The sequence below is a fragment of the Sus scrofa genome, chromosome 15 (genome assembly GCF_000003025.6).
Source record: "Sus scrofa isolate TJ Tabasco breed Duroc chromosome 15, Sscrofa11.1, whole genome shotgun sequence".
NCBI lineage: Eukaryota > Metazoa > Chordata > Mammalia > Artiodactyla > Suidae > Sus > Sus scrofa.
The window spans coordinates 9,931,796-9,953,290 of record NC_010457.5 but is presented as its reverse complement, the minus strand read 5'-3'; the positions used below and the strand labels follow the sequence as shown (position 1 = coordinate 9,953,290).

The 21,495-nt window shown below is 33.7% G+C and overlaps 1 protein-coding gene across 1 annotated transcript in view; it reads right to left on the bottom strand.

The window, feature by feature from the left end:
* Window positions 1-21,495, bottom strand: part of LRP1B (LDL receptor related protein 1B) — a 1,887,165-nt gene that overhangs the window by 1,546,679 nt on the left and 318,991 nt on the right. The window contains 1 exon segment of the mRNA XM_021076285.1: window positions 4,702-4,824. Within this exon segment, the coding sequence (XP_020931944.1) occupies window positions 4,702-4,824 (123 nt within the window).

Below are 21,495 nucleotides of genomic sequence, written 5' to 3'. Positions count from 1 at the left end.
ACAGCAGATGTGGTTCTGACACTACAATAGGGTTTAGCAAACTACAGCCTCCAAGACAAATCCAGCCTGTGACCCGTTTTTGTACAGAGTGTAGGCTGGGATTTTTTTTTTTTTTTTCCATTTTAAGTGTTTTATACTCAAAAAAGAGGAGTATGCAACAAAGTTCATATAATCTCAGGAAACCTCAAATATTTACTTAATGGTCTTTGGCATAAAAATTATGCAGATCCCTGAGGAAATACAGGACAGAGTCAATAGGAAAATTATCACAACTATCCAGGTTGCAAATCTTAGCCTCAAATAACACCATTTTGATACTCCCAGTTGGTCAATGAGTCATTATATTCGTAACACCATCTAGTAGAAGTCTCTATAAAGGATTTTCTGAAGTGGGGGAGAGTATTGAAAGGCAACAAGGAAGAAGGAGAAAGAGCAGATAAAATTTCCCTGACTTAAAAGAAAGAATCTAATTTTAATATATAAATATCAGATTGCCACAGAAGACCACACATCTGCTGAAACTGGTTTTTGGAAAGGAAGTTTCATTAAGTATTCAACAGAAAATCCTAGAAGAAAGTATATATTGAATACCTCGGAATAAAAGTGCCTTTTAGGAAGACTTCCCTGTCACAGGTGGTACCAAGTTTTCATTCTGCAAATAACATCTCCACTATTCACTTTAATTCTCACCATTGTTAATGCTAGACTAACAACTGGATTGAAAGCACTGAGTCGGAAGATGCTGATTTTCTTGATTTTCTATTCTCATTCCCTCATAAGATTCAAAGACAGTTAGCTATTTAGATTCTAGACAACTTTATTCAAATAATGTAGAGAAATAAAGGCTTTCATTTGTAATATAAGGTTAAAGAACCATGTCTCAAAGTCAACAGCAAAAATATAAATTATTAAATTTCTCTAATTTCATATTTTAGAAAACTCATCCCAACTTGCAGTCAACTTAGTAGTCAGTCAACACCATACAAGAGGAGTTTTTTCGATCGGCATTTCCGTTAGTGAAAATTAACTTCCACCTCATGAATATTAGAAAATATCCCTACAACCTGGGCCTAAACAAACATAAAAAAAGGAAGAAAAAATGTGCCTGTCTTTAACCTCTCAGATTCTCAAACATCAAAATTTCATTTCATTTCCATTATCTTTGTTTTTCTGTCTGCATGTTTATCTTCTAAAGCATTTCAGTCATCAACCTCTCACAAATAAAGCTATTCCTCTTCCTGGAAAATATCCATTTTTTTTTGTTGTTGTTAGAATTTTGTTATTACAGAGCTTTCACAATGTCATAATAAATTCTATGCTATATTGGTCTGCTTATCATTTTAAAGGCTAAGTGGATTTAGGGAAAATGAGTGTATTGCATCAGCGGTTTTCATCTAATATTTTGTAGATACAACATACTTTGTCTTCAAATCAAAGATGATGACATACTTCTATTTACACACAAAATTGCCCTTCTTAAGAACCAGTCTTCAAGGTTTTTGATTTCTAGTATTTATCTTTCACGTTGAATATATACATTCATATAATTATAAACGTACATATATTTTTATGCAATTATTTTATGTAGATCAGTGATGACTGCATATGAATGTTATAAAACAACACATTACAAAGCACTATGATTAGGGAAAATGGTAATTGTGAACATCTGGCTTGAGAAATTTAAATTTGAAAAAGTCTGATATTTTTCATAAAGCTTTTTCACTATGCCTGTCCAGATTTCAGTTGGTATTGACTGAAACCACTTATCTGAAATAGGCTAATTAAATGTAGATCCAAAAATGTTGTCCAGACTAAACACTTAGGTTAAAAAAAAAAAAAAGTATTTTCTCTCTTTGTTATTAGTTACATTGGTAATTTTTTTTTAGTGCTGTTCTTGAGGATCTTTTAGCAATTTTAATGTCCAAGTGTAGAATAAGAATGGCCAAAATAGGAAAACGTTTTAAAATTAAATTCACCAAATTTTGAGGGAAATAACCACATACTTTAAAAAACTGCGAAAAATATCTTGAGAAGGTATGAATTTCATCTTAAAAACTAAATAACGGAAAAATCTATCTCTTTTTGATTAATCCACATGTAATTTCTAATTTGAAGTCTCATTCTGCCAAATCCCCTAATCTCTGTGTATTGAAGGATTTACTTTCCCCCCACCCCAAATTCAAAATGGTGTCTACCTTCTGGGCTACATGGATATTCAAAATATTTAAAAAACATTGTGGTGGAGACACTGACCTTTCGGAGAAGATGCTCAATGAGTCAGGGCAGATCCTGGCAGACAAACACAAGTCTAGTCCACTGGTGTGGCCTTGTTTGTATTGGCCATGTCTCTACAGGCACAAGGTGGGCATGGGAGTGGGGGCTTGGAGTGAAAACTTGTCATCCACCCACTTTGGCATTCACTTCAAGGTCACTTTTCTCCTTGAGTTATGCTTTTGACCACAAAGATCCTTGCTTCTCCTCTGTTCCACAAATCCTCTCCAGTCTGATTCTCCTACTGAGCTACCTCCTGAGTACAAAGGCAACATCTTTATTCTCTGTTCTTCAACAACATGAAGGGAACTCCTGCCTAAACAAGCTATCCAATGGCTTCTTCTCAATTCCTTTTGCCCTGTGCCTGGTACACAGTTCCAGGGCATTTCCCCTTCAACCTGCCTTCCTGCAAAGGGATTCCACAAATGTATCCCATGTCTCTGTTATGTTTCCCAACAGGAATTTTCCAGGAGGATCAGAGCAGAAATGCAAGACTTCAAAACTCCAAAATCTAACTTAACTTTTGATTTTGATTATACCATGGTAATGCTTCCTTGTGCCTAACAAGGACAGAACTCCTCTATGGCACTTAAATAGAGGAAGGCTAAGACTTAGATAAAGTCCCATTAGTTAAATATATGAAGTGTAACACAACTACTTGTATATTTCATGGCCAGAGCATTTTGTTATGATTGTCTTTGCATGTTACTGTGCCATCGGCATCCATATGCATAATTTTGATATTTTTTCTTCTTATTTTTCCATTTTAAACAACTTTGTTAAGATATAATACACATGCCATACAATTCACCAATTTAATATTCACAGTTCAATGTATTTAAATATATTAAGAGATTCATGCAAACATCACTGCAATCTAATTTTAGAACATTTTCATCACCTCTGAAATGACTCCAAACTCATTAGCAGTCATTCCTCATTCCTTTCTATCCTACTGACCACTGGTGACCACTTATCTACTTTCTGTCTCTTTAAATTTGCCTATTTGAAATATTTTGTATGAATGGAATCATAGAATCTGTGGTTCTTTGTGGTTGGCTTCTTTTCCTTAGCATAATGCTTTCAAGATTTATCAATGTAGCCTACATAAGTACTTCATTCTTTTTTTTATTGCTAGGTTATATTCTTTTGTATGGATTTATCATATTTTATTTCTCTATTAGAGTATTTTCCTATTAATCCTATTAATCAATTGCAGGACTAGGACATTATCTATGTTACAAGAGTCTAGTCAAAGTTTTCAGAATTAAATTGGTGAATATTAAAAATGTCCTAAACAACTACAACCTCTTCCTATGGAAAAAGTGGTCTGTTCAAATTTACAAAAAGCACTTAATGCAAATATTCAAGTACCCATATGTTGAGAAATTTTAAAAACACTAGCAAACATAAAGAAAATGAATACACATTGCCTCTGCTTTCTATTACCGAGATTTTCATCAAAACATATTTATCCCATATATAAGACTTACAGTAGATAATAGTAGAAAATGGAACCAAAAAATGTTATCTCTACAATATCAAGCAATAGGATGATAGATTTTTCTTTTTTCATGTTGATTTCACAGGACTATGTAGTTGCTTTGAGGATAATATTGATAAATTGACATACCTGTTTGCAGGGGAATCAAAGACTGATATTAGAAGTGCCAGGAATATCAATATTTAGGGGATGCTGCCTACTCTTTATGATAGTGGGTATTTAAACGAAAGTGTGGCAGATTTAGCTGTGGTCCTGTTATTATTTACAATTTTGATGTAGTAGCATTTTTCACAAGGGCAAAACCTTCAGTGGCCTCCAAGTTAGACAACAATGGTACAATTATAATTAGGATTCACATGTATTAAGAGCTTCCTAGTCTGATAGTATAAGGTCAAAGATTCTTACTGCATGGATGGACAAAAATAGTTTCTATCTTTCAGGTTTGAAAGAAAACACATGCACAACCTTGGATATAAATAGAAATAATTTGGGAACTAAAGTTCAAAATTCCTTCTATGTGCTCCTCTGTCTCAAAATGTGTGATATAAACGGTTAGAGAGAAACTCATTCCATTTTAGTGCTGTTTTAAAGGTTTTTTTTTTTTTTTTTTTTTCTCTTAAAGTCTTTTTTTCTAGTAGTAACATTCTCTTGAAGTAAGTGTTTTTTAGGAGTAACACAACAACATTGAAATAATTAACCTTGTGTTTTCTTCCCTTCATAAGTTAATTCACACTACAAAACTGCATTTTATGCTCTCATTCACATAGTCATATTAAAGGAAACACAAACAAAAGATTTTAAATTCCTTAGGCTATTTGGAAAAAAAAAAGAATAAACTGAAATAGCAGTCATCTGTGCGAACACCTGACATTTGGTTTCACAGGTAAGATAAATCTGAATGGCAGGAGAACCTTTCTACTCACAGGTATCTAAAGACTCGTCTGAATCGTCAGGGCAGTCAGGGTCCCCATCACACAGCCAGCTCTGGGAGACACAAGTCACATGATCGTGGCAAAGAAACTCACCAGGATCACACGACTGCTGATCTGAAAGTGAAAGTGTTCCAAAATAAAATATGAATGATCTGAACATGAACACAAGAGCAGTACAAAGATGAAGTGTGAGAAAACAATGCATAAAAGATACATGAATGTGATCCACATTGTATGTTCATCAACAAAGCCAAAGCAATTATTTTTCTTGATTTTATCCACTCAGCTCAAGCACATAATTTTGAGACTTCACTTTGCCATGGTCTCCAATAGTCTATCCTGAAGAGAGTGGAGAATTCTGTTCGTATTTAGGACTAGAGGTTTTTCGTGTCAGTTAAAGCAGAGAGATAACCCAGCAAGCAGGTTTCATCGAAGATGTTGATCCAAAGCAGAAGTCTTGAGCAGAAAATAATTTCTCTGGTCCAAGAGGGAGAAAATCTCTTAATACTGTTTACTTAAATTACTGACTATGTACTTATATGCCATCTCTTAGTATTTGGTTCTTAACCATTGATCCTGATGCTGGAGCTTCATGGCTCTATATCTATTGGATTGCCAACATCATAATATTTTTTCTCCTTTTCACTTCAGCTTTCTGATTGACAGCTTCTCCTATTGGGCAGAGAGTGATAGTAAAATTCCAGAAAGCATTGCTCTAACTCAGGTTTCTACACTTGATTGTATCCAGAAAGTCCATTATTTTCCTTCCATTGCTTCAGAATATTTAGGATCTATTACCTTTCCTCAGTCCTAGTAAACTCATCAAATCTTTTTTTTTTTTGCAGTATTCTTATTTATGCACCATCAATCCATTCAATAAAATATTTATTTTTTAAGTATTTTAACAAGTCTGAAACAGAAATGTTTCTTATAACCAATGACCTCTTAGTGTGAAGGAATGTTAGAAATATTAGCTATTTGGTATCACTTATTCTTTGTTATGCATATACAGGAATGATCCAAGATAAAAATAATCAATCAGTAAATATGTCTTTCAACATATATGGATACAAATTCTAGGTGATATGAATGCACTATACCATAGCTTAATTAGATTTTTCCCCTACCAATATACCAATAATGGCATATCTTTCACTTACTGGTTTGATAAAATATGGTATGTCCTTCCTTTCTCTCCCTCAAGCTCTTCCCTGACCCCAAAGTAACTTTTAAGAAATATACTTTATAAACACACCCAACTACAAAAACACACATCTTTAATGTACAATTAACTTTTTTTCCCACTCTCAAATCATTTCCTTAAAATTCACATATTTTATCTTATTACATTTTTCAATAAATTAACCATCAATACCATCCTTATAACCATTGCTATCATAATGGTTGTTGCTTTTTATATTAGGTTGCTAGTGGGCACTCTGAATTCAGTCTTAGAGTTGGTGCTTTTAGAATCAAAGATGCAAAAGTTTCCATCTTTGTCATGAAAGATTCAGGAGACTACTTGCACCAACAGATTTAGAAGCGGGAAAAATGTACATTATATACAAAAAGTTGTCAATAAATGATATGAATACGTGTTAAAAGGGGAGATCACAGGTAGAGACAGATGGAGACAAATACAAATAAAATTTTGGGGATGTAAGCATTACTTAAAGGTTGGTAGGATATAAATAAATGGAGAATGAATATAAGACACTCCAGAAAAGGAGTAGAGTAATAAAAACTGCTAAGGCAGTAACTATTAAAATCCATTTAAGGAAACATTTTCTTTCCTTTTTTTTTTTTGCTTTTTTCTTTTTGCTTTTTATGGCCGTACCTGTGGCATACGGAAATTCCCAGGCTAGGGCTCAAACGGGTGCTGCAGCTACAGGCCTGCACCATACCCACAGCAATACCAGATTCAAGCCACATCTGTAACTTCCACCACAGCTTTAAGCAACACCGGATCCTTAATGCACTGAGTGAGGCCAGGTATCAAACCCACATTCTCATAGCTACTAGTCAGGTTCTTAACCCACTGAGCCACAACAGGAGCTCCCAGAGACAAATGTTTTCTATTAAAATTGAAATGACATTCAGGTTATAAGATCTAAGTTTTTCCACCAAACATCATGTGTGACATTTATAAGCATTTTCCAGTGCTAGAAGGAGGGCAGTTAAATTTTATTTTAGACAGCATGTAACTTTTGTAGTTAATGCAGGGAAAGAGCATATGATAAAATTAAAAATTATTTTTGCTTATAGATAAACACAATGTGATTTTTCACCAAAAAGGGAGTGAAGGAAGATATCAATAACTACATTGGGCAACAAGTATAAACCAAGTCCACGCCAGAAAAATCAGAAAGTCTGTTCATTATACCTATAGCTACTCTGCATTTGACCTGTGATTTTGAGGTGCTAGGCTTTCTCTTCCTTCATTCTCCCCAAACTATAACAAATTGCTACAAGGAAAGGGGGAAAGATGGTACCTCGCTAAATGCCATTGTATGGGGACTAAAGTAGTAAATAATCAATAAAATATTTGCTGAAGTATAAAGAAATAAAAAGGGCCATTCAGAACAATTTATGATGCTGGGAAAAAAGTGTTTCAGAAACATAGGTCAGGGTCAGTAATGAAGGATCTTGTTTACTTAGCACAGGAAACATTCCGTAAATAATTTGAGGCCATGCAAAAGTAACTAAGAAAGGGCATTTATGATAAAATATGCTAAAAAGTTATCTATTAGGAGACAATCGCATTTGTATAGAGAAAATTCGAGATGATTGGGGTAAATAGTGGAGATTGAAAAGGAGAATCTGCTCTAAATTATGTAACATAGGATTTAGGAATCGTGACTAAATGTTTGAAAAGCTGAAATATGTCTCCAGGTAAATAGCCTCAGGAGTTGATTACATGGTGTCTAAAAAACCAACATAAGACATAGGTGGGAAAAAAAGAAGATACTGCATGTGTGTGTAAATGCATTTGAGCCTGGTTGGAGGGACAGTGGAATAATAATAGGAATAAATAGTATTTTTATAGCACTCTGCACCTCAAAAAGCAATCTTCCCCTAATACCTTCATTTCTTCATTCATTTATTTATTCAACAAATATCACCAAGCCTCTACTATGTTCTAGGTACCGAGGATACAACAGTGAGAAAAACAAAATAGAATTCCTGGTCATCATGGTGGAGGATAGAAACAAAAACAAAATAAATGAGTTAATGGCAATGTATATTACAAGATAAATCCCACAGAGAAAAAATAAAAAATTTTTTTTTGAGGACTAAGAATTGGAGACAGGATGAACATACAATTTTAGATAAGGTGATCAGAGAATATGTTCACAGGGAATGTGAAATTTGAATAAACACTTATAGAAGGTGAGAGTGACATTCATTTCACTCATTTGAACAAAAGATCATGTGCTAAAGATCATGCTTTGAGAACCTGTGGCAAGAGGGAGCCCAGGAAATGTAAGGAACACTGAGGAGGTCTGAGTAGCTAGAGAAAAAGAAAAAGTAGAAAGAATTGAGGTCAGGAAATCAGGGAATATGGGGTTGAGGGTGACAGATGAAAGCTCTGAGTTTTACAACAAATCAAGATGGGTACTCACTGGAATGTTCTGAGTAGAGCGACATTATCTAACTTATTTTTGTAAAGGATTGCTCTGGTTACTGTGTTGAAAATAGATGCAGTGAAATGAAGGAAAAAGCAGGGAGGTCAACTAGGATGTTACTGCAATAATGCAGGTGAAAGGGAATAGCTGTGTGGATAAATGTGTTGGTAAAATGGAATTTCAAGACAGTATTTCATGAGGAAACTGACGTCAAATATATTTTCACCATCTCATTAAATGTCAAAATCTTAAATTCAGATCTCTGACCCCAAATGTGTGACTTTTCAACTTTTTTTTTTTTTTTGAATATACCGAGTATGAGGTACTTGGGAGACATCCAAGAATAAATATGCAATAGGCAGTGACACATTGAAGTCTGAAATTCAGGAGAGTGACCAAAACTAAAAACACTGAAAAGAACTGGAGACAGTGAAAAATATAGGAATAGACTGAGATGAAATGAAAGCGAGGTGGGGGAAGGAGATGAGACAGAAAGAGCAGGGACAGGGAGAGATGGGAGAGAAAGGCAACAAAGTAAGAGAAGGTCAGGCAAGAGGACAGAGGAGACAGACATTAGCTAGAGATATAAGAGAAGAGGGCAAAGGGAAAGATTATTTCCCCAAATCATGGAAAATTTTTGGAATGAATTTAAGAAGGGGGTCACCAGTGACAAAGTTTAAGTGCAATGAAATTCTAAAACAATGGAGCAGACTTGTAGGCTGGGGAAAAGGTGCCACTGAAGGAAGAGAGACTGGAGGGAGGCCCCAAAAAGATAGGAAAGTGCAGTAGTTTCCAAGAACTGACATGGCTGGAATAAAAATCTAAACAATAGTAGGAGCACTTGCTCTGAGGAAGAAAGGATAGAAAAATGAAATAGATACATTAGATACATTATTAGCTGGTAGGGAAAAAGGTTAAGGTATTCTTACCTGGTTGTGTTTTTTTAAAGAACTCAACAAGACTAACTTTTGAAATTTGAAGAAGGTAGAACTGGAAGAAGCAGTAAAGTTTTAGAATAAGCGTAGGGAATCAGAAAGTGCATCACCTAGAAATTTCTTTCTAACAGCAATGGGAATCCAGGTAAGGTTGAAAAGTATATATCTGACAGTTGAGTATGCTGTCCATTTTGTTTTGTATTAATGTCCAGTTGTTCACCTGCATTGAGCCATAGATACAGAATAATTCCTTGGAAAAATCCCAGAAGAAAGTCCCTTGGGAAAATATGCAAATGACCCATCTTCAATACACAGCCACACATATAGTATACAGATTTATTCAGAAAACCATCATGATTCAAAACAAATTTTTTTTAAGGTGTAAATTATACTTAAGGGGATTTCCTTAATAAGCCTATGTTATCAGCTTGCTAAGCAAGTTCCAAACTTTGCTAAGCAATTCCAACAAGTGAATTTGCATTGTTGCAATTTTGGGGACAGTTTTATTTTATTCCTCTAGGAAATAGCAGTTAAGAAGAGCTTGCTACAAAACACCTATTTATTTTTTCAGCTAGATATTCCACTTCAAGGTCAGTTTTTAAAAGCATTTATTATAGGATTCAAGTGAATGAATTTTCAGTATTTCAAGGTGATTATTTAAAAATATATACACTAGATTGAGTTCCTTGAATCAGAAGCTCAATATGTTAGATCTATGTGTATTTTCCATTTATCCTATTTAATGCTTCATGCCACACTTCTGAGATAGCCAAACTAATCTTATTTTAAATGTCTTCCTATTGTATGAAGTGTAATACTATACACTACAATTAAAACAAGAAGCTTATAAGAGAATATGCAGGCAGTTTCGCTTACATCCCTAAGGAAGAAGATCAAAGCTAGTACCATGTATATCTCTTTATAATAATAGCTCTTGCAATCAAAAGACATGAAGAGATTAGGAAAACCATAGCCTATAAAGTTGACTGAGTTTGGATTCATCCCAGCATGAGAAAAGCTTAATATAATAATCCTGATACACTTAAATGAAAACATCTGATTACTTATTTTAATAAAAATGTATATTTTCGGAGTTGGATATAGATGGTCTTAGGTAAAATATTTTGTATACATAAGTTGCCATACCAGCTAATTTATACTCTCTCTCTCATTTTTTTTTTTAGGGCTGCACTGGCGACATATAGAAGTTCCCAGGCTAAGGGTCGAATCTCAAATCTGAGCTACAGCCGCAGGCCTATGCCACAGCCACAGCAACATAGGATCTGAGCTGCTTCTGCGACCTACACCATAGCTCAAGGTAACGCTGGATCCCTGACCCATTGAGCAAGCCCAAAGATCAAACCTGCATCTTCATGGATACTTAGTCGGATTTTGTTTCCGCTGTGCCACAGTGGGAACTCCTCTACTTCCTCACTTTAACATCGCGATGTACTGCTTATTTTCAATGTTTCCAAAAAACAGGAACTATCAGAGGCAAACACTAAAACTACTATCGGTCAATAGGGGTCTATTGAATAATTGTGTAGCCTCCAGCTCCTCAATCATTCACCATAACTAATTTATAATATTGTTATGCCATTTCACTTAAAAGTTGACTTGATATTTAAATACTAATAAGAATGTTATTTTACCAACAAGTTGTCTGTGGACTGAGTGTATAATGGGATATTATATAGGGACATTTAAAGGACATATAAATGATGAAATATGGTAGCAATATGGTAGCTAGTTACAAATTAAAGATAAGGCGATAGTACCGATTCAACAACTAAATCACTGAGAATTCTGATACTAAATCTAGGTAAGTTAAAGAATAAATAGGCACAATGTTTTGCATAAGCTAAATATTAGCAAAATGCTCCGAGTTAGGTTTCAGAACTTAGTCAACATTAAAAATATTTATTTATTATATAGGTATCTCATTGCTAAATTAAAGGATGGTTAATAATATAACATTCATAATTATGAAAAGAGAGAGGTTATGTTTCTTCTTTTCATATAACAGGCAATTAATTCATTACCCAAAGAACAGAATTTTGTAGAGACCTGCAGAATGTATTACTTATTCAACTTCAAATTTTGATAAAGCTCATGTAAAATTAAAGAAATGATATTAGTTATCAAGTATCAGGAACCACTTTAATTTTTTTCCTTTATATTCACCTGCTAGAAAAATATGCAAATATAAGTGAAGAATATATGCTCAAAATTCCATTTAAATTGTTTTTTATAATATGGTTAAAGGACTTTTTCTGCAATCCTTTTTGCTAATATCCTTTCACCATTCAACATACATATTTAGCTCTCCATACTGTTCTATTCACTTTCCCTCAAAACACCATTTTATCTATCATTGTATATAATGTACGTGTTTATTCATTTGATTAGAATGTCCTTTCCCATGTAACAAAATTCTAGTCCTGCCTGAGAGTGTGAAGACTTTTTAATTCTTTTAATTGAAACTTCTACAATGAACTTTTTCTTCCTTCATCACTGATTCCATAACATTCCACTCAAACCACCAAGAAGATGCTTCTGTGTTTTGCTTTATGTATGGTAGCTACTGGATGATGAGTTCCTGGAGGGCAAAGGCTTCTGTCTTAGACTTCACATTTGCCCCAATAAAGTGATTTTAATGCAAAAAAAATCAAATTTTCTATAAAAATGTATGCATTATTTCGGTTAAGAGAAGAGGAAAAGAAAAGCCAAGGTAATACCAGTGGTTTTTGTTTTATTATCAGAATGATAAATAGCTTTATTTAGTTAATCACTAAAATAAAGCTAAGTTTTCCCATGCTTAAAATAAAATACCCTGAATAGAAAAATATTACAGCATATAAAATTAAAGCATCCATGGAAACTAAAAATCAAACTTGAGGGAGATTCAATGTTAACCTCCAGAGTCTCCTAAAGATGGTTCTGAAAATTACACTTTTACAATAGCTGGTTGTACAAAGGCAACTTAGCCAAATACATCAGCAATAGTATTTTTAAAAAAAGAGAATTTCCTTAGGATTACCATTATTTTAAGTGTAAGATAAAATGAAACTCACCATTTTCGGTCCATGCTTAATAAGAATACAAAAAATGTGTCTGAATTATACACATTTGGGAAGATTGGTATACAGAAGGTAGATCAAAAAGGGTCAAACTTGGAAGTTTCATTTAAGTAAGAAAATATATCTCCTTCACAAATATTGTAGCTGATTGAAAAGTAAACCATATCATATTAAATAAGATTGTAATTTATGGCATCATTTACCTACATTGAATTTATCCTTAAAAATGTGCCCAGGCCTTAATTCGAAAGACAATTAGTAATGAAAGGTATCCATATTTACGTGATAATATGATTTTTAATTCATAATTCCTATTGTCCTGCTGAGTCACTATCGACAATTTAGAAACTTAATTACCTGTAATGCAGACATATGAGCACACACACTCATCCAATGTGTACACATATTCCTATATTTTAAAAATAGCACGTAACTCTACCTGAAGTTCTGTTACCTCTGAAGCTAAGACTGATGAAGAGAAGCTAATCAAATTCTTAAATAAGACCCCAAAGGCTGAATAAGGGTACCTCAAAGATGTTCACATCCTAGTTCCCAGAACTCTGAACATGTCACCTTACTATGAATGGTGACATGTGACAGATGTGATTAAGACTCTTGAAGTGAGGAGACTATCCTAGTTTATCAAGGTGAACTCAAGGTCATAACAAGCTTTCTGATAAGGGACAAATCAGAGGGGAGAAAAGATGTGAGCACAAAAGCAGAAGCTAGAGCGAACTGAGGAAGCAGCCATGAACCAAGAGATGCAGGCAGCCTCTAGAAGCTGGAAAAGGCAAAGACACAGGTTCTTACCTAGAACCTCCAAAAGAATTCAGTCCTATGACATTAGTTAGAGCATCTAACCTCCAGAACTCTAAGGTAACAATCTTGTGAGTCTATAATCCACTAAATTTATGGGGATTTGTTACAATAGCAATAGGAAGCTAATACCAGACCCCAGTTATCTCACAGTCCAGATACCACTTATACAAGTCTAAGTAAATTAGTAGGAAGAGGAATGGATGAAGATGATTGGTATACACACACACATACATATAATAGAATATATTAGAATATATTAGAATATATTACTCAGCCATAAAAAAAGAATGAAATAAAGCCATTTGCAGCAACATGGGTGGATTTGGGATTACCATACTAAGTGAAGTTAGACAGTAAAAGACAAAAATCCTATGGTATTTCTTATCTGCAGAATCTAAAAAAAGGACACAAATGAACTTATTTGCAGAACAAAAACAGACCCACAGACTTTGAAAAACTTATGGGTACCAAAGGGGACAGGTGAGGGAGGGAGGAAAGATGGACTGGGGACTTGGGATTGGCATATGCACACTGTAGTATATGGAATGATTGGCCATTTGGGACCTGCCGTATAGCAACAGAGAACTCTACCCAATATTCTGTAATAATCTTTGTGGGGAAAGAATATGAATGAGGATAGATACATGTACATGTATAACTGAATCACTTTGTTGTACAGCATAAATTATCACAATATTTTAAATCAATTATACTTCAATTTTATTTTTTAAAAAATAAAAAAAAATTAGGAAGCAAGCAAACTACCAACTATTTTAGCATTAATTTGTCTTTTTTCTTCAAAATTGCTTTCTATTAGTTTGAACGCTACTTATTTAAAACATCTTTTCTTCTTCTTGATGTTAAATTATGGTCAAAAGACATCTGCACAGGACTAGAGGAAGCAATAATGACTATGAGCACGTGACAGAATTTTATTTAAAAAAAGAAACCTGTATAAATGCTCAAATAAATGACATCCATGACTGGGAAATTTACGAATTGGGAAGTGCATGTGTGTGGATGTGCATACAGGTATAAATGTTCATTAGATGAGAAAGTACAAAAATGTGATATCTTTCTATTATGAGAACACTGTAATTAATTGCATATTTGTGTACTTTCTATTGGGTTCCAAATTTGCAAACATTCTATGCCTTATTAAGCACCAAGTATTTTGGTGCTGCAAATGGCATTGTACTTATGAGAACATCTTGTATAAAACCAAGACAAAATTGAAAATTTAAAGTACTTTATACTCAGGAAGCTTTGTTCATTTATCATTTCTATCATAATGAACAAATGCAAAGTATCTATGTAAACATTTCAAATTCAATTTGACATTTAATTTTCAAGGAGAAATTTTTTTCCCTTGATCATTTAACACTAGATGGTTCCTTGTTTTTGTTTTTATTTTTTTCCAGCAGTGATATGGAAAATTGTAAAGCACTCAGCATAGACTTGTTTGGAACTGCTTCTTTACCAAGGAAAAGGAAAAAAATACCAAGAGTTAAAAACTTGGTTTTTTATTTAGCAAGAGACAAAGATATATTTTTCAGTGGAAGAAAACTGGTGCATTCAACATGGTTGACTCAAGTTTTTATTGTCATTAGACTAATGCTTTGCAGTTCTGTGTCCTTTTCTGAAATTTCAATAGAAATGCTCGATTTCCTTTTTCCCTTCCCTTTCTCAAAAGCCCTTTGAAATGAATCTGCAGAGTTATTTCACATACTGCATTTTTTAAGGAAGGAAACAATTTTGACAAGTCTCCTTAAATATAAAAGAATAAGCCTAAATTATTGACATTTCCCTGCAAGTTCTATTCTCTAAATCCTGTATGATCCTCATCCAGTCTCCCAGGGGGTACCAAAATTCACATCTTTTTTCTCATCTCCAGGCTTAGTGAGATGTGAAGCAGATGGTTAGGCTTTGGCTCTTTCAGGGATGATGCAACATCTCTATTCCTTATGCTGTTTTTTAACTGTTAAGGGCTCTTCAAAGACTACAATTTTACTTATCTCAAGTTCTTATTTTGACTTTATATAATTTTTTACTTTACATATTTTTCAACCATAGTGTCTTGTTCTCTATTTAAAAATAGTTTAAACTTATTAATTTAATTAATACTCATTTACTGTAACCCAAAAGAGGTAATGAGAACATAATGATGGAGGCAATGGGATTTTTACCCACAAATTGCTGAGAGGTAAAGAAAAATATAAATATTTACAATAATGTGTAGTAAGTGCAAATACAAGTGCATCTAGAGTATTGAAGGAGCACTGAAAATGGCTCAACTCCTGTTCTGGACAACTAGAGTCAGGGACTGAGATGAAGAGAGGACATACAGAACATACTTTTTTAGTTGCCTATCCAATAGTTACTTTCACCATTTGTGAAAATCTGACTTCCCACTATAGAGACATGGAAGGCCATATGCTTGCTTTTCCACTCTTTCTAATAACTAGGACATGGCCATGTGCCCCATTGTTGATTAATGATGACTGAGGTACAGAGTGTGCTTACCATTGGAAATTTGGAGCAGCCACAACCATCTTGGAATCATGAGGATAAATAAGACTGGGGCACAAGACCAACACAGTAAGGATGGCAAAGTGGAAAGATACTCAGTACCTGCACATTGAATCATATTGTTTGGCTAACCTGTAGTGCCTCTGAACCCCATCTGGCTAATTTCTAGACATTTTGCTACCTTATGCACTCAATCTCCTTAATTACTTAGCCATGGTGCATTGGTTAATTTCACTACCAATTAGAAGTAACTGATACAGGTATGAGGCAAGCTTCCCAGAAAAGGGGATTTTGCAATCATTTTAATAAAAGAATGTGAGATTGCCAAGCTGACTGGATGGGGAATGGCATTCCAAGCATAAAGAAGATCAAATATGAAAAACATTGAATAGACCAGAATATCAAGTGTTTAATGTATCTGAAGTTTTGTTTATGTGTCAAAGATAGGCTGGAAAAATAGGCTGAATATCCACATTGTTTGGCTTGAATATAGTCAATATTTTAATATGCTCTTCACGACTACTTAGTAAGACTTCTTACTCTGTTATTTTAAGTTGCTAGATTTTGAAAAGACTCCTTTTGTGGGAGATAATACAGTGATACTATTAATGGTAATAGTTATTGAATGTTCACAATATACCATATGCTCAATTAAAGGATTTGTGTATTTCATTTAGTATTCACAAAAAATATGTTATTTGCATCTTGCAAATCAAATATGAGACTGTTTAGAATGTCACCCAACTAGAAAAAGGCATGATCAAGCCTGTTGTCATAACCACTAAGGGAGTTTTTTTGGTTTGTTTTTTGCTTTTGTTGTTTTTATTTCAGTTTAGGGATTACCAGCATTTTGAGAGCAACAAGTTTTTCATCAGGAGTAAATTTAGCACCATCGACCTTTAGGCATTACCAGCAGTGCCTTCAGTTGTTGTAACAAACCACCATGACATCCTACATATAAAGGTGTAGTAATACAAATGATGGACTGAAGAAATCTACTTAGAAACATAAACAGTTATTATTCACCCTGCTTTAAACTACCGAGACTGTGCACTGACCTTATACTTCCAAAATAGGTCTCAATGCTTTTTTCTCAAATCTTTTCCACCTGCTGGATATTACCCAAGATTCTATGTGCTTGAGTTTCAGATCTATAAAGGTAGCAACCATCCCTGGAAGAAGTGAAACATTGCTCATCATTTATTTACAACATTGTGAATAAAAGATTAAAAGGAAGGTATTTATGGAAATGGAAGCAATCATGAAGGTATACTGCAGATGAAAAAATTGAATATTAACAACAAGGGAAGTTGGAAGCACCATAGGCACACACCCTTTATGACACTGTCAAGAACTCCCTTTATTTATTATTATTATTATTTTTTTTGGTCTTTTTGCTATTTCTTGGTCTTGGGCCGCTCCCGCGGCATATGGAGATTCCCAGGCTAGGGGTCCAATCGGAGCTGTAGCCACCGGCCTACACCAGAGCCACAGCAACGCAGGATCCGAGCCGCGTCTGCAACCTACACCACAGCTCACGGCAACGCCGGATCGTCAACCCACTGAGCAAGGGCAGGGATCGAACCCGCAACCTCATGGTTCCTAGTCGGATCCGTTAACCACTGCGCCACGACGGGAACTCCAAGAACTCCCTTTATTATACTGTCAAAAACTCCCTTCATGGCACTGGCAAGAATTCTCCAGAAACCAAGGCATGGAGTAAATGAAATTTCCAGCCCCTTTGATTTTATCTCCATGATCAAACAAATATGTAAAAGGTATGAAAGCCTTCTAGAGGTAACAACAAAAAGGATGGTGAGATAGTGGTTTTCATAGACTGGTTCCCCTTGTGTAGACCAATCTAAACCCCAAACTATCAAGTGAGAAGAATGCCTTTATTATTTAATGTGACAGAGGACAGAGATTCTAGCTGGGTGAGCTTGTGTTACTTGGATAATTGTAAAATGTGAATAAAAGTTCAATGGGTTCCCTAAACATAGCTATAAGTAACACCGATAATTAGGTACTTCTCTACAGAAGACACGTCATGAGAATTTAATCCTCGTGAAAATAATTATTATCAAAGAAAAGGTCTAATGTAACACTTTAATGTTAATAGGAAATTAGAAAAGGTAGCCATAGGGCCTACAGGGATATAAATTAAGATTCACAATGTTTTCAGAAAGAGATATGTGTACACATTTTCTCACATTATACTAGTACTTGTTCTTTCTTTCAATGATTAAGGAATTATTGAGAAACAGTATACTTGAATCTAACAGAATATATATTAAGCCATGTTATCAGGTTATATTTTCTATAGTTTAAGTTTTGGTGGTATTTTAACTACAAACATTATGTCTAATTAAAATATAAGAAAATAGAGGATAAAAAGAAAGGGAAAAGTCAAATCTTCTGAAATTCACCACTTGTAGATAAAAACCACTATTGCATTTTTAAACATTCCCGTGGACTTTTGTACATAGAAAAAATACATATGAATTGCTGGGATTTTTAAAAGTACTCAATGTATTGCTCTGTACATTGCCTTTTTTTTTTACTCAAAGACATTTCTGATAAAGATTCATATTAGTAATTCTAATTCTATTTAATAAATTTAATAAGAACACAACAGATCATTACATGAATTTTCTATATTTTTTTAAGTTTTAAAAATTGGAAACTCCCTTGATGTCCAAAAATAGATATTAGGTATTATTAAAAATTTCAATAAACAAATTTGTATGCAATCTTTTGTTACCTGTTTTTCTTAAAAACAACAATATAACTTTAATGAATAAAAGAGAGATTTTGCAAAAGAATTAATTTTTAGAGTTTTTGATGCACTTAGACAAATGGCTCTTCAATATGTCAAAATTTAATCTGCAAACTTACTTTTATCCCACATCCTAACCTACATTTGTTAATATTTTTTTATCTATCAGTCCAAGAGATTATATAATTTTAAATATTACTATTTATATGAATTTCAAATATTTTCTTTACACTGACCATTTTCAGAAATGTGTTAATTTTTGTGTGTGTGTGTGTGTCTTTTTGCTATTTCTTGGGCCGCTCCAACAGCATATGGAGGTTCCCAGGCTAGGGGTCCAATAGGAGCTGTAGCCACCAGCCTACGCCAGAGCCACAGCAACAAAGGATCCAAGCCATGTCTGCAACCTACACCACAGCTCACGGCAACACCGGATCCTTAACCCACTGAGCAAGGGTAGGGATCGAACCCTCAACCTCATGGTTCCTAGTCGGATTTGTTAACCACTGCGCCACGACAGGAACTCCAGAAACATGTTAATTTTAAGATGATGACAGAACTTGGAAAAACTTCATGGCGTCTGAACATCCTGGTGCCTGCCATATAAATCATCTTATGTGTTTGAGGAAATCTAGCTTTTAAGTAAGTGTGATCTCATTCTGAAGGTGTATTCTTAAGATGCAGTAGCCTTCCCAGAAGATAGTTCCAGAGCAGGCTTGAGAAAGAATTGACTATATATGCAATTTTGTTGCTAATTACTTTGCTAAAAAATTCCGCTTACTTGATATTTGCAGGTGGCCAATTTTAAGGAAAGGACTTGTCACTTTACTTTCCCATGAAAATTCCAATAGGATTTACCAAAAAAAGTTAAAAAGTAAATATAAATTTTGCAATGAATAACATCCTTTGTCTGTGTTTCAGAAACAAGGGGGAGAGAGGGACTCAAACCACTTCCTCTTTTGAGGAAGCTCAAAAACAGAGGAAGTGGTTTGAGTCCCTGTTCTGCATGCCCAGCCTCTACCATAAGACCATTGCAAAGCACTGGGTAACAGCCTTACACCATGTGCCTACAGTTTTTCACACAGGAAAAATGCTACCTTAAGAATGTAAGAGAGTTGATAAAAGAACACAGCCATTTTCAACAGAGGGTGGAACATATATATAGCCAATATTCAGATATTATTTGGGTATCAATTTTGATAGAGAACTAAAGGAATGTTTCTTTGATTTAATACCTTGAAATTTCTACTGCACCAAAATTAATATATTTAAATTTTAATCTAATTCAGAGAATGGAGGCACAGCACATTCTAACATATCCTAGAGCTAGAATTCATTTTAATATTCATCATAATTTCTTAAAAAATACACATACACATGCACATGCTGTAGGTACTGATTAAAATATATTTATTTTATATACTTTATCTTTATGTATATTTATGTACAATCTTGATATATGTCTTTATGTATCTTTAAATGATGTGTTATAAAATATACATATCTATATATTTATGTGCCAAAGTAACATCAGACTTATCACCTTCTAATCCGGAGAAAAAATATCCATTTTCTCCAGTTACACATAACTCAATATGCCAAAAAAAAATCTAATCTTTTCAACCTTTTAATTTGTAGGACTTGATCTTCAGTCTCTTAATTTGCATATTTACGTTTCTTTCCCCTCAGTGCTTGGTAAGTCAAGAAAATCATTCCTGAAGTCTTCTTAATGTCATAACAAAATTGATGTTTTTTTTCCCATTAAAATATGTCAGATCTGGATATTGTGAATTAAATTATCTTCTATTTGAGGATTGGATAAGTTTATATTAAAAGTCTATTGGCTTTTGGTCAAATATCAATTTAGATGAATAACAGAAATCGGTGTTCCATAGAAAAAAGGACAACAAGCATTATGGATGTGTTCAAGAAACAAAATCCAAATGTGCAAGGCCCATAATGTATACCTTTTGAGAGATTATTAGCAGATGATTGGGGAGGTAAAAATGGAAGCAAACTTGAGAAAAAATAAAATTTTAGAGATTTTGTGCTTTGATATTACCTATGAATAAACCCTGATTTCTTTAAGATTAAAGTAGATATCTTCCACTATGATTAAATAACCTCTTTGAAGTACTATAAATGGTAAAATATATTTAGAAAAAAATAGACATAAGAAAAAGTTAACATTTAGATAATAAAAACTCAACAAAAAAATATACAGGTATCTGCCATCTCATATTTCTGTTATATTTTTGAATTTCCCAAACTACATTGTATATTTAAAGAAAACAAAATGAATTTCAATTCCTGCAGTTTAAATATGGGTGTATTAACACAATATCTCATTATGTTTTAATTATCTGCCTTATTAATTATTATTCATTACATACATTTATGCTCTTGTTTCCCAAGGATATTATCATTTCTTTGATCTGGAACTACAAACAGAGCTATATAAACATCATTACGTATCTCAGACATTCTTCAATAAATGTTTTAATTAGTTATGGTGAAAGATTTAGTTTAAAAAACTTTACTAAGGGAGACATTTCTTTCTCACTATTTAAGTGGCAACAATGTTGTAATTTAGTTTAAAAATTCAAAAATTTTTAAATTTTAAATAAAAGAAATTTTAATTCTTTCATGTTCAGCTAGATTAGAGTAAATACTAGAGAGCTCAGCCTAACTGTGAAATTTTATCCAATATAAAAAAAAAAATACAGGAAGAAACTCAAGTAGTAGACAGCAAATGTTAGGAAAATGGGTATGTCTCTAAAGATTAGAGAAAAAACTGTGTAATTAACATTCCCAAGAGATGACACTCAGTATGCCTGCTAAAATCATGATATATTTGAACAAGTGTCCATCTTCTACCTCTTTATAAGAGGGTCCTTCAGCAGATGTTGGAAAGCTATTTTTACATACTCCTTTTTACTCTAGTCATAGCTGATTAGGCGCATGACAGAAGACAGACAATGAAATGATCTAATTAAAAAATTCTGCCCAATAAGGAAGACAGT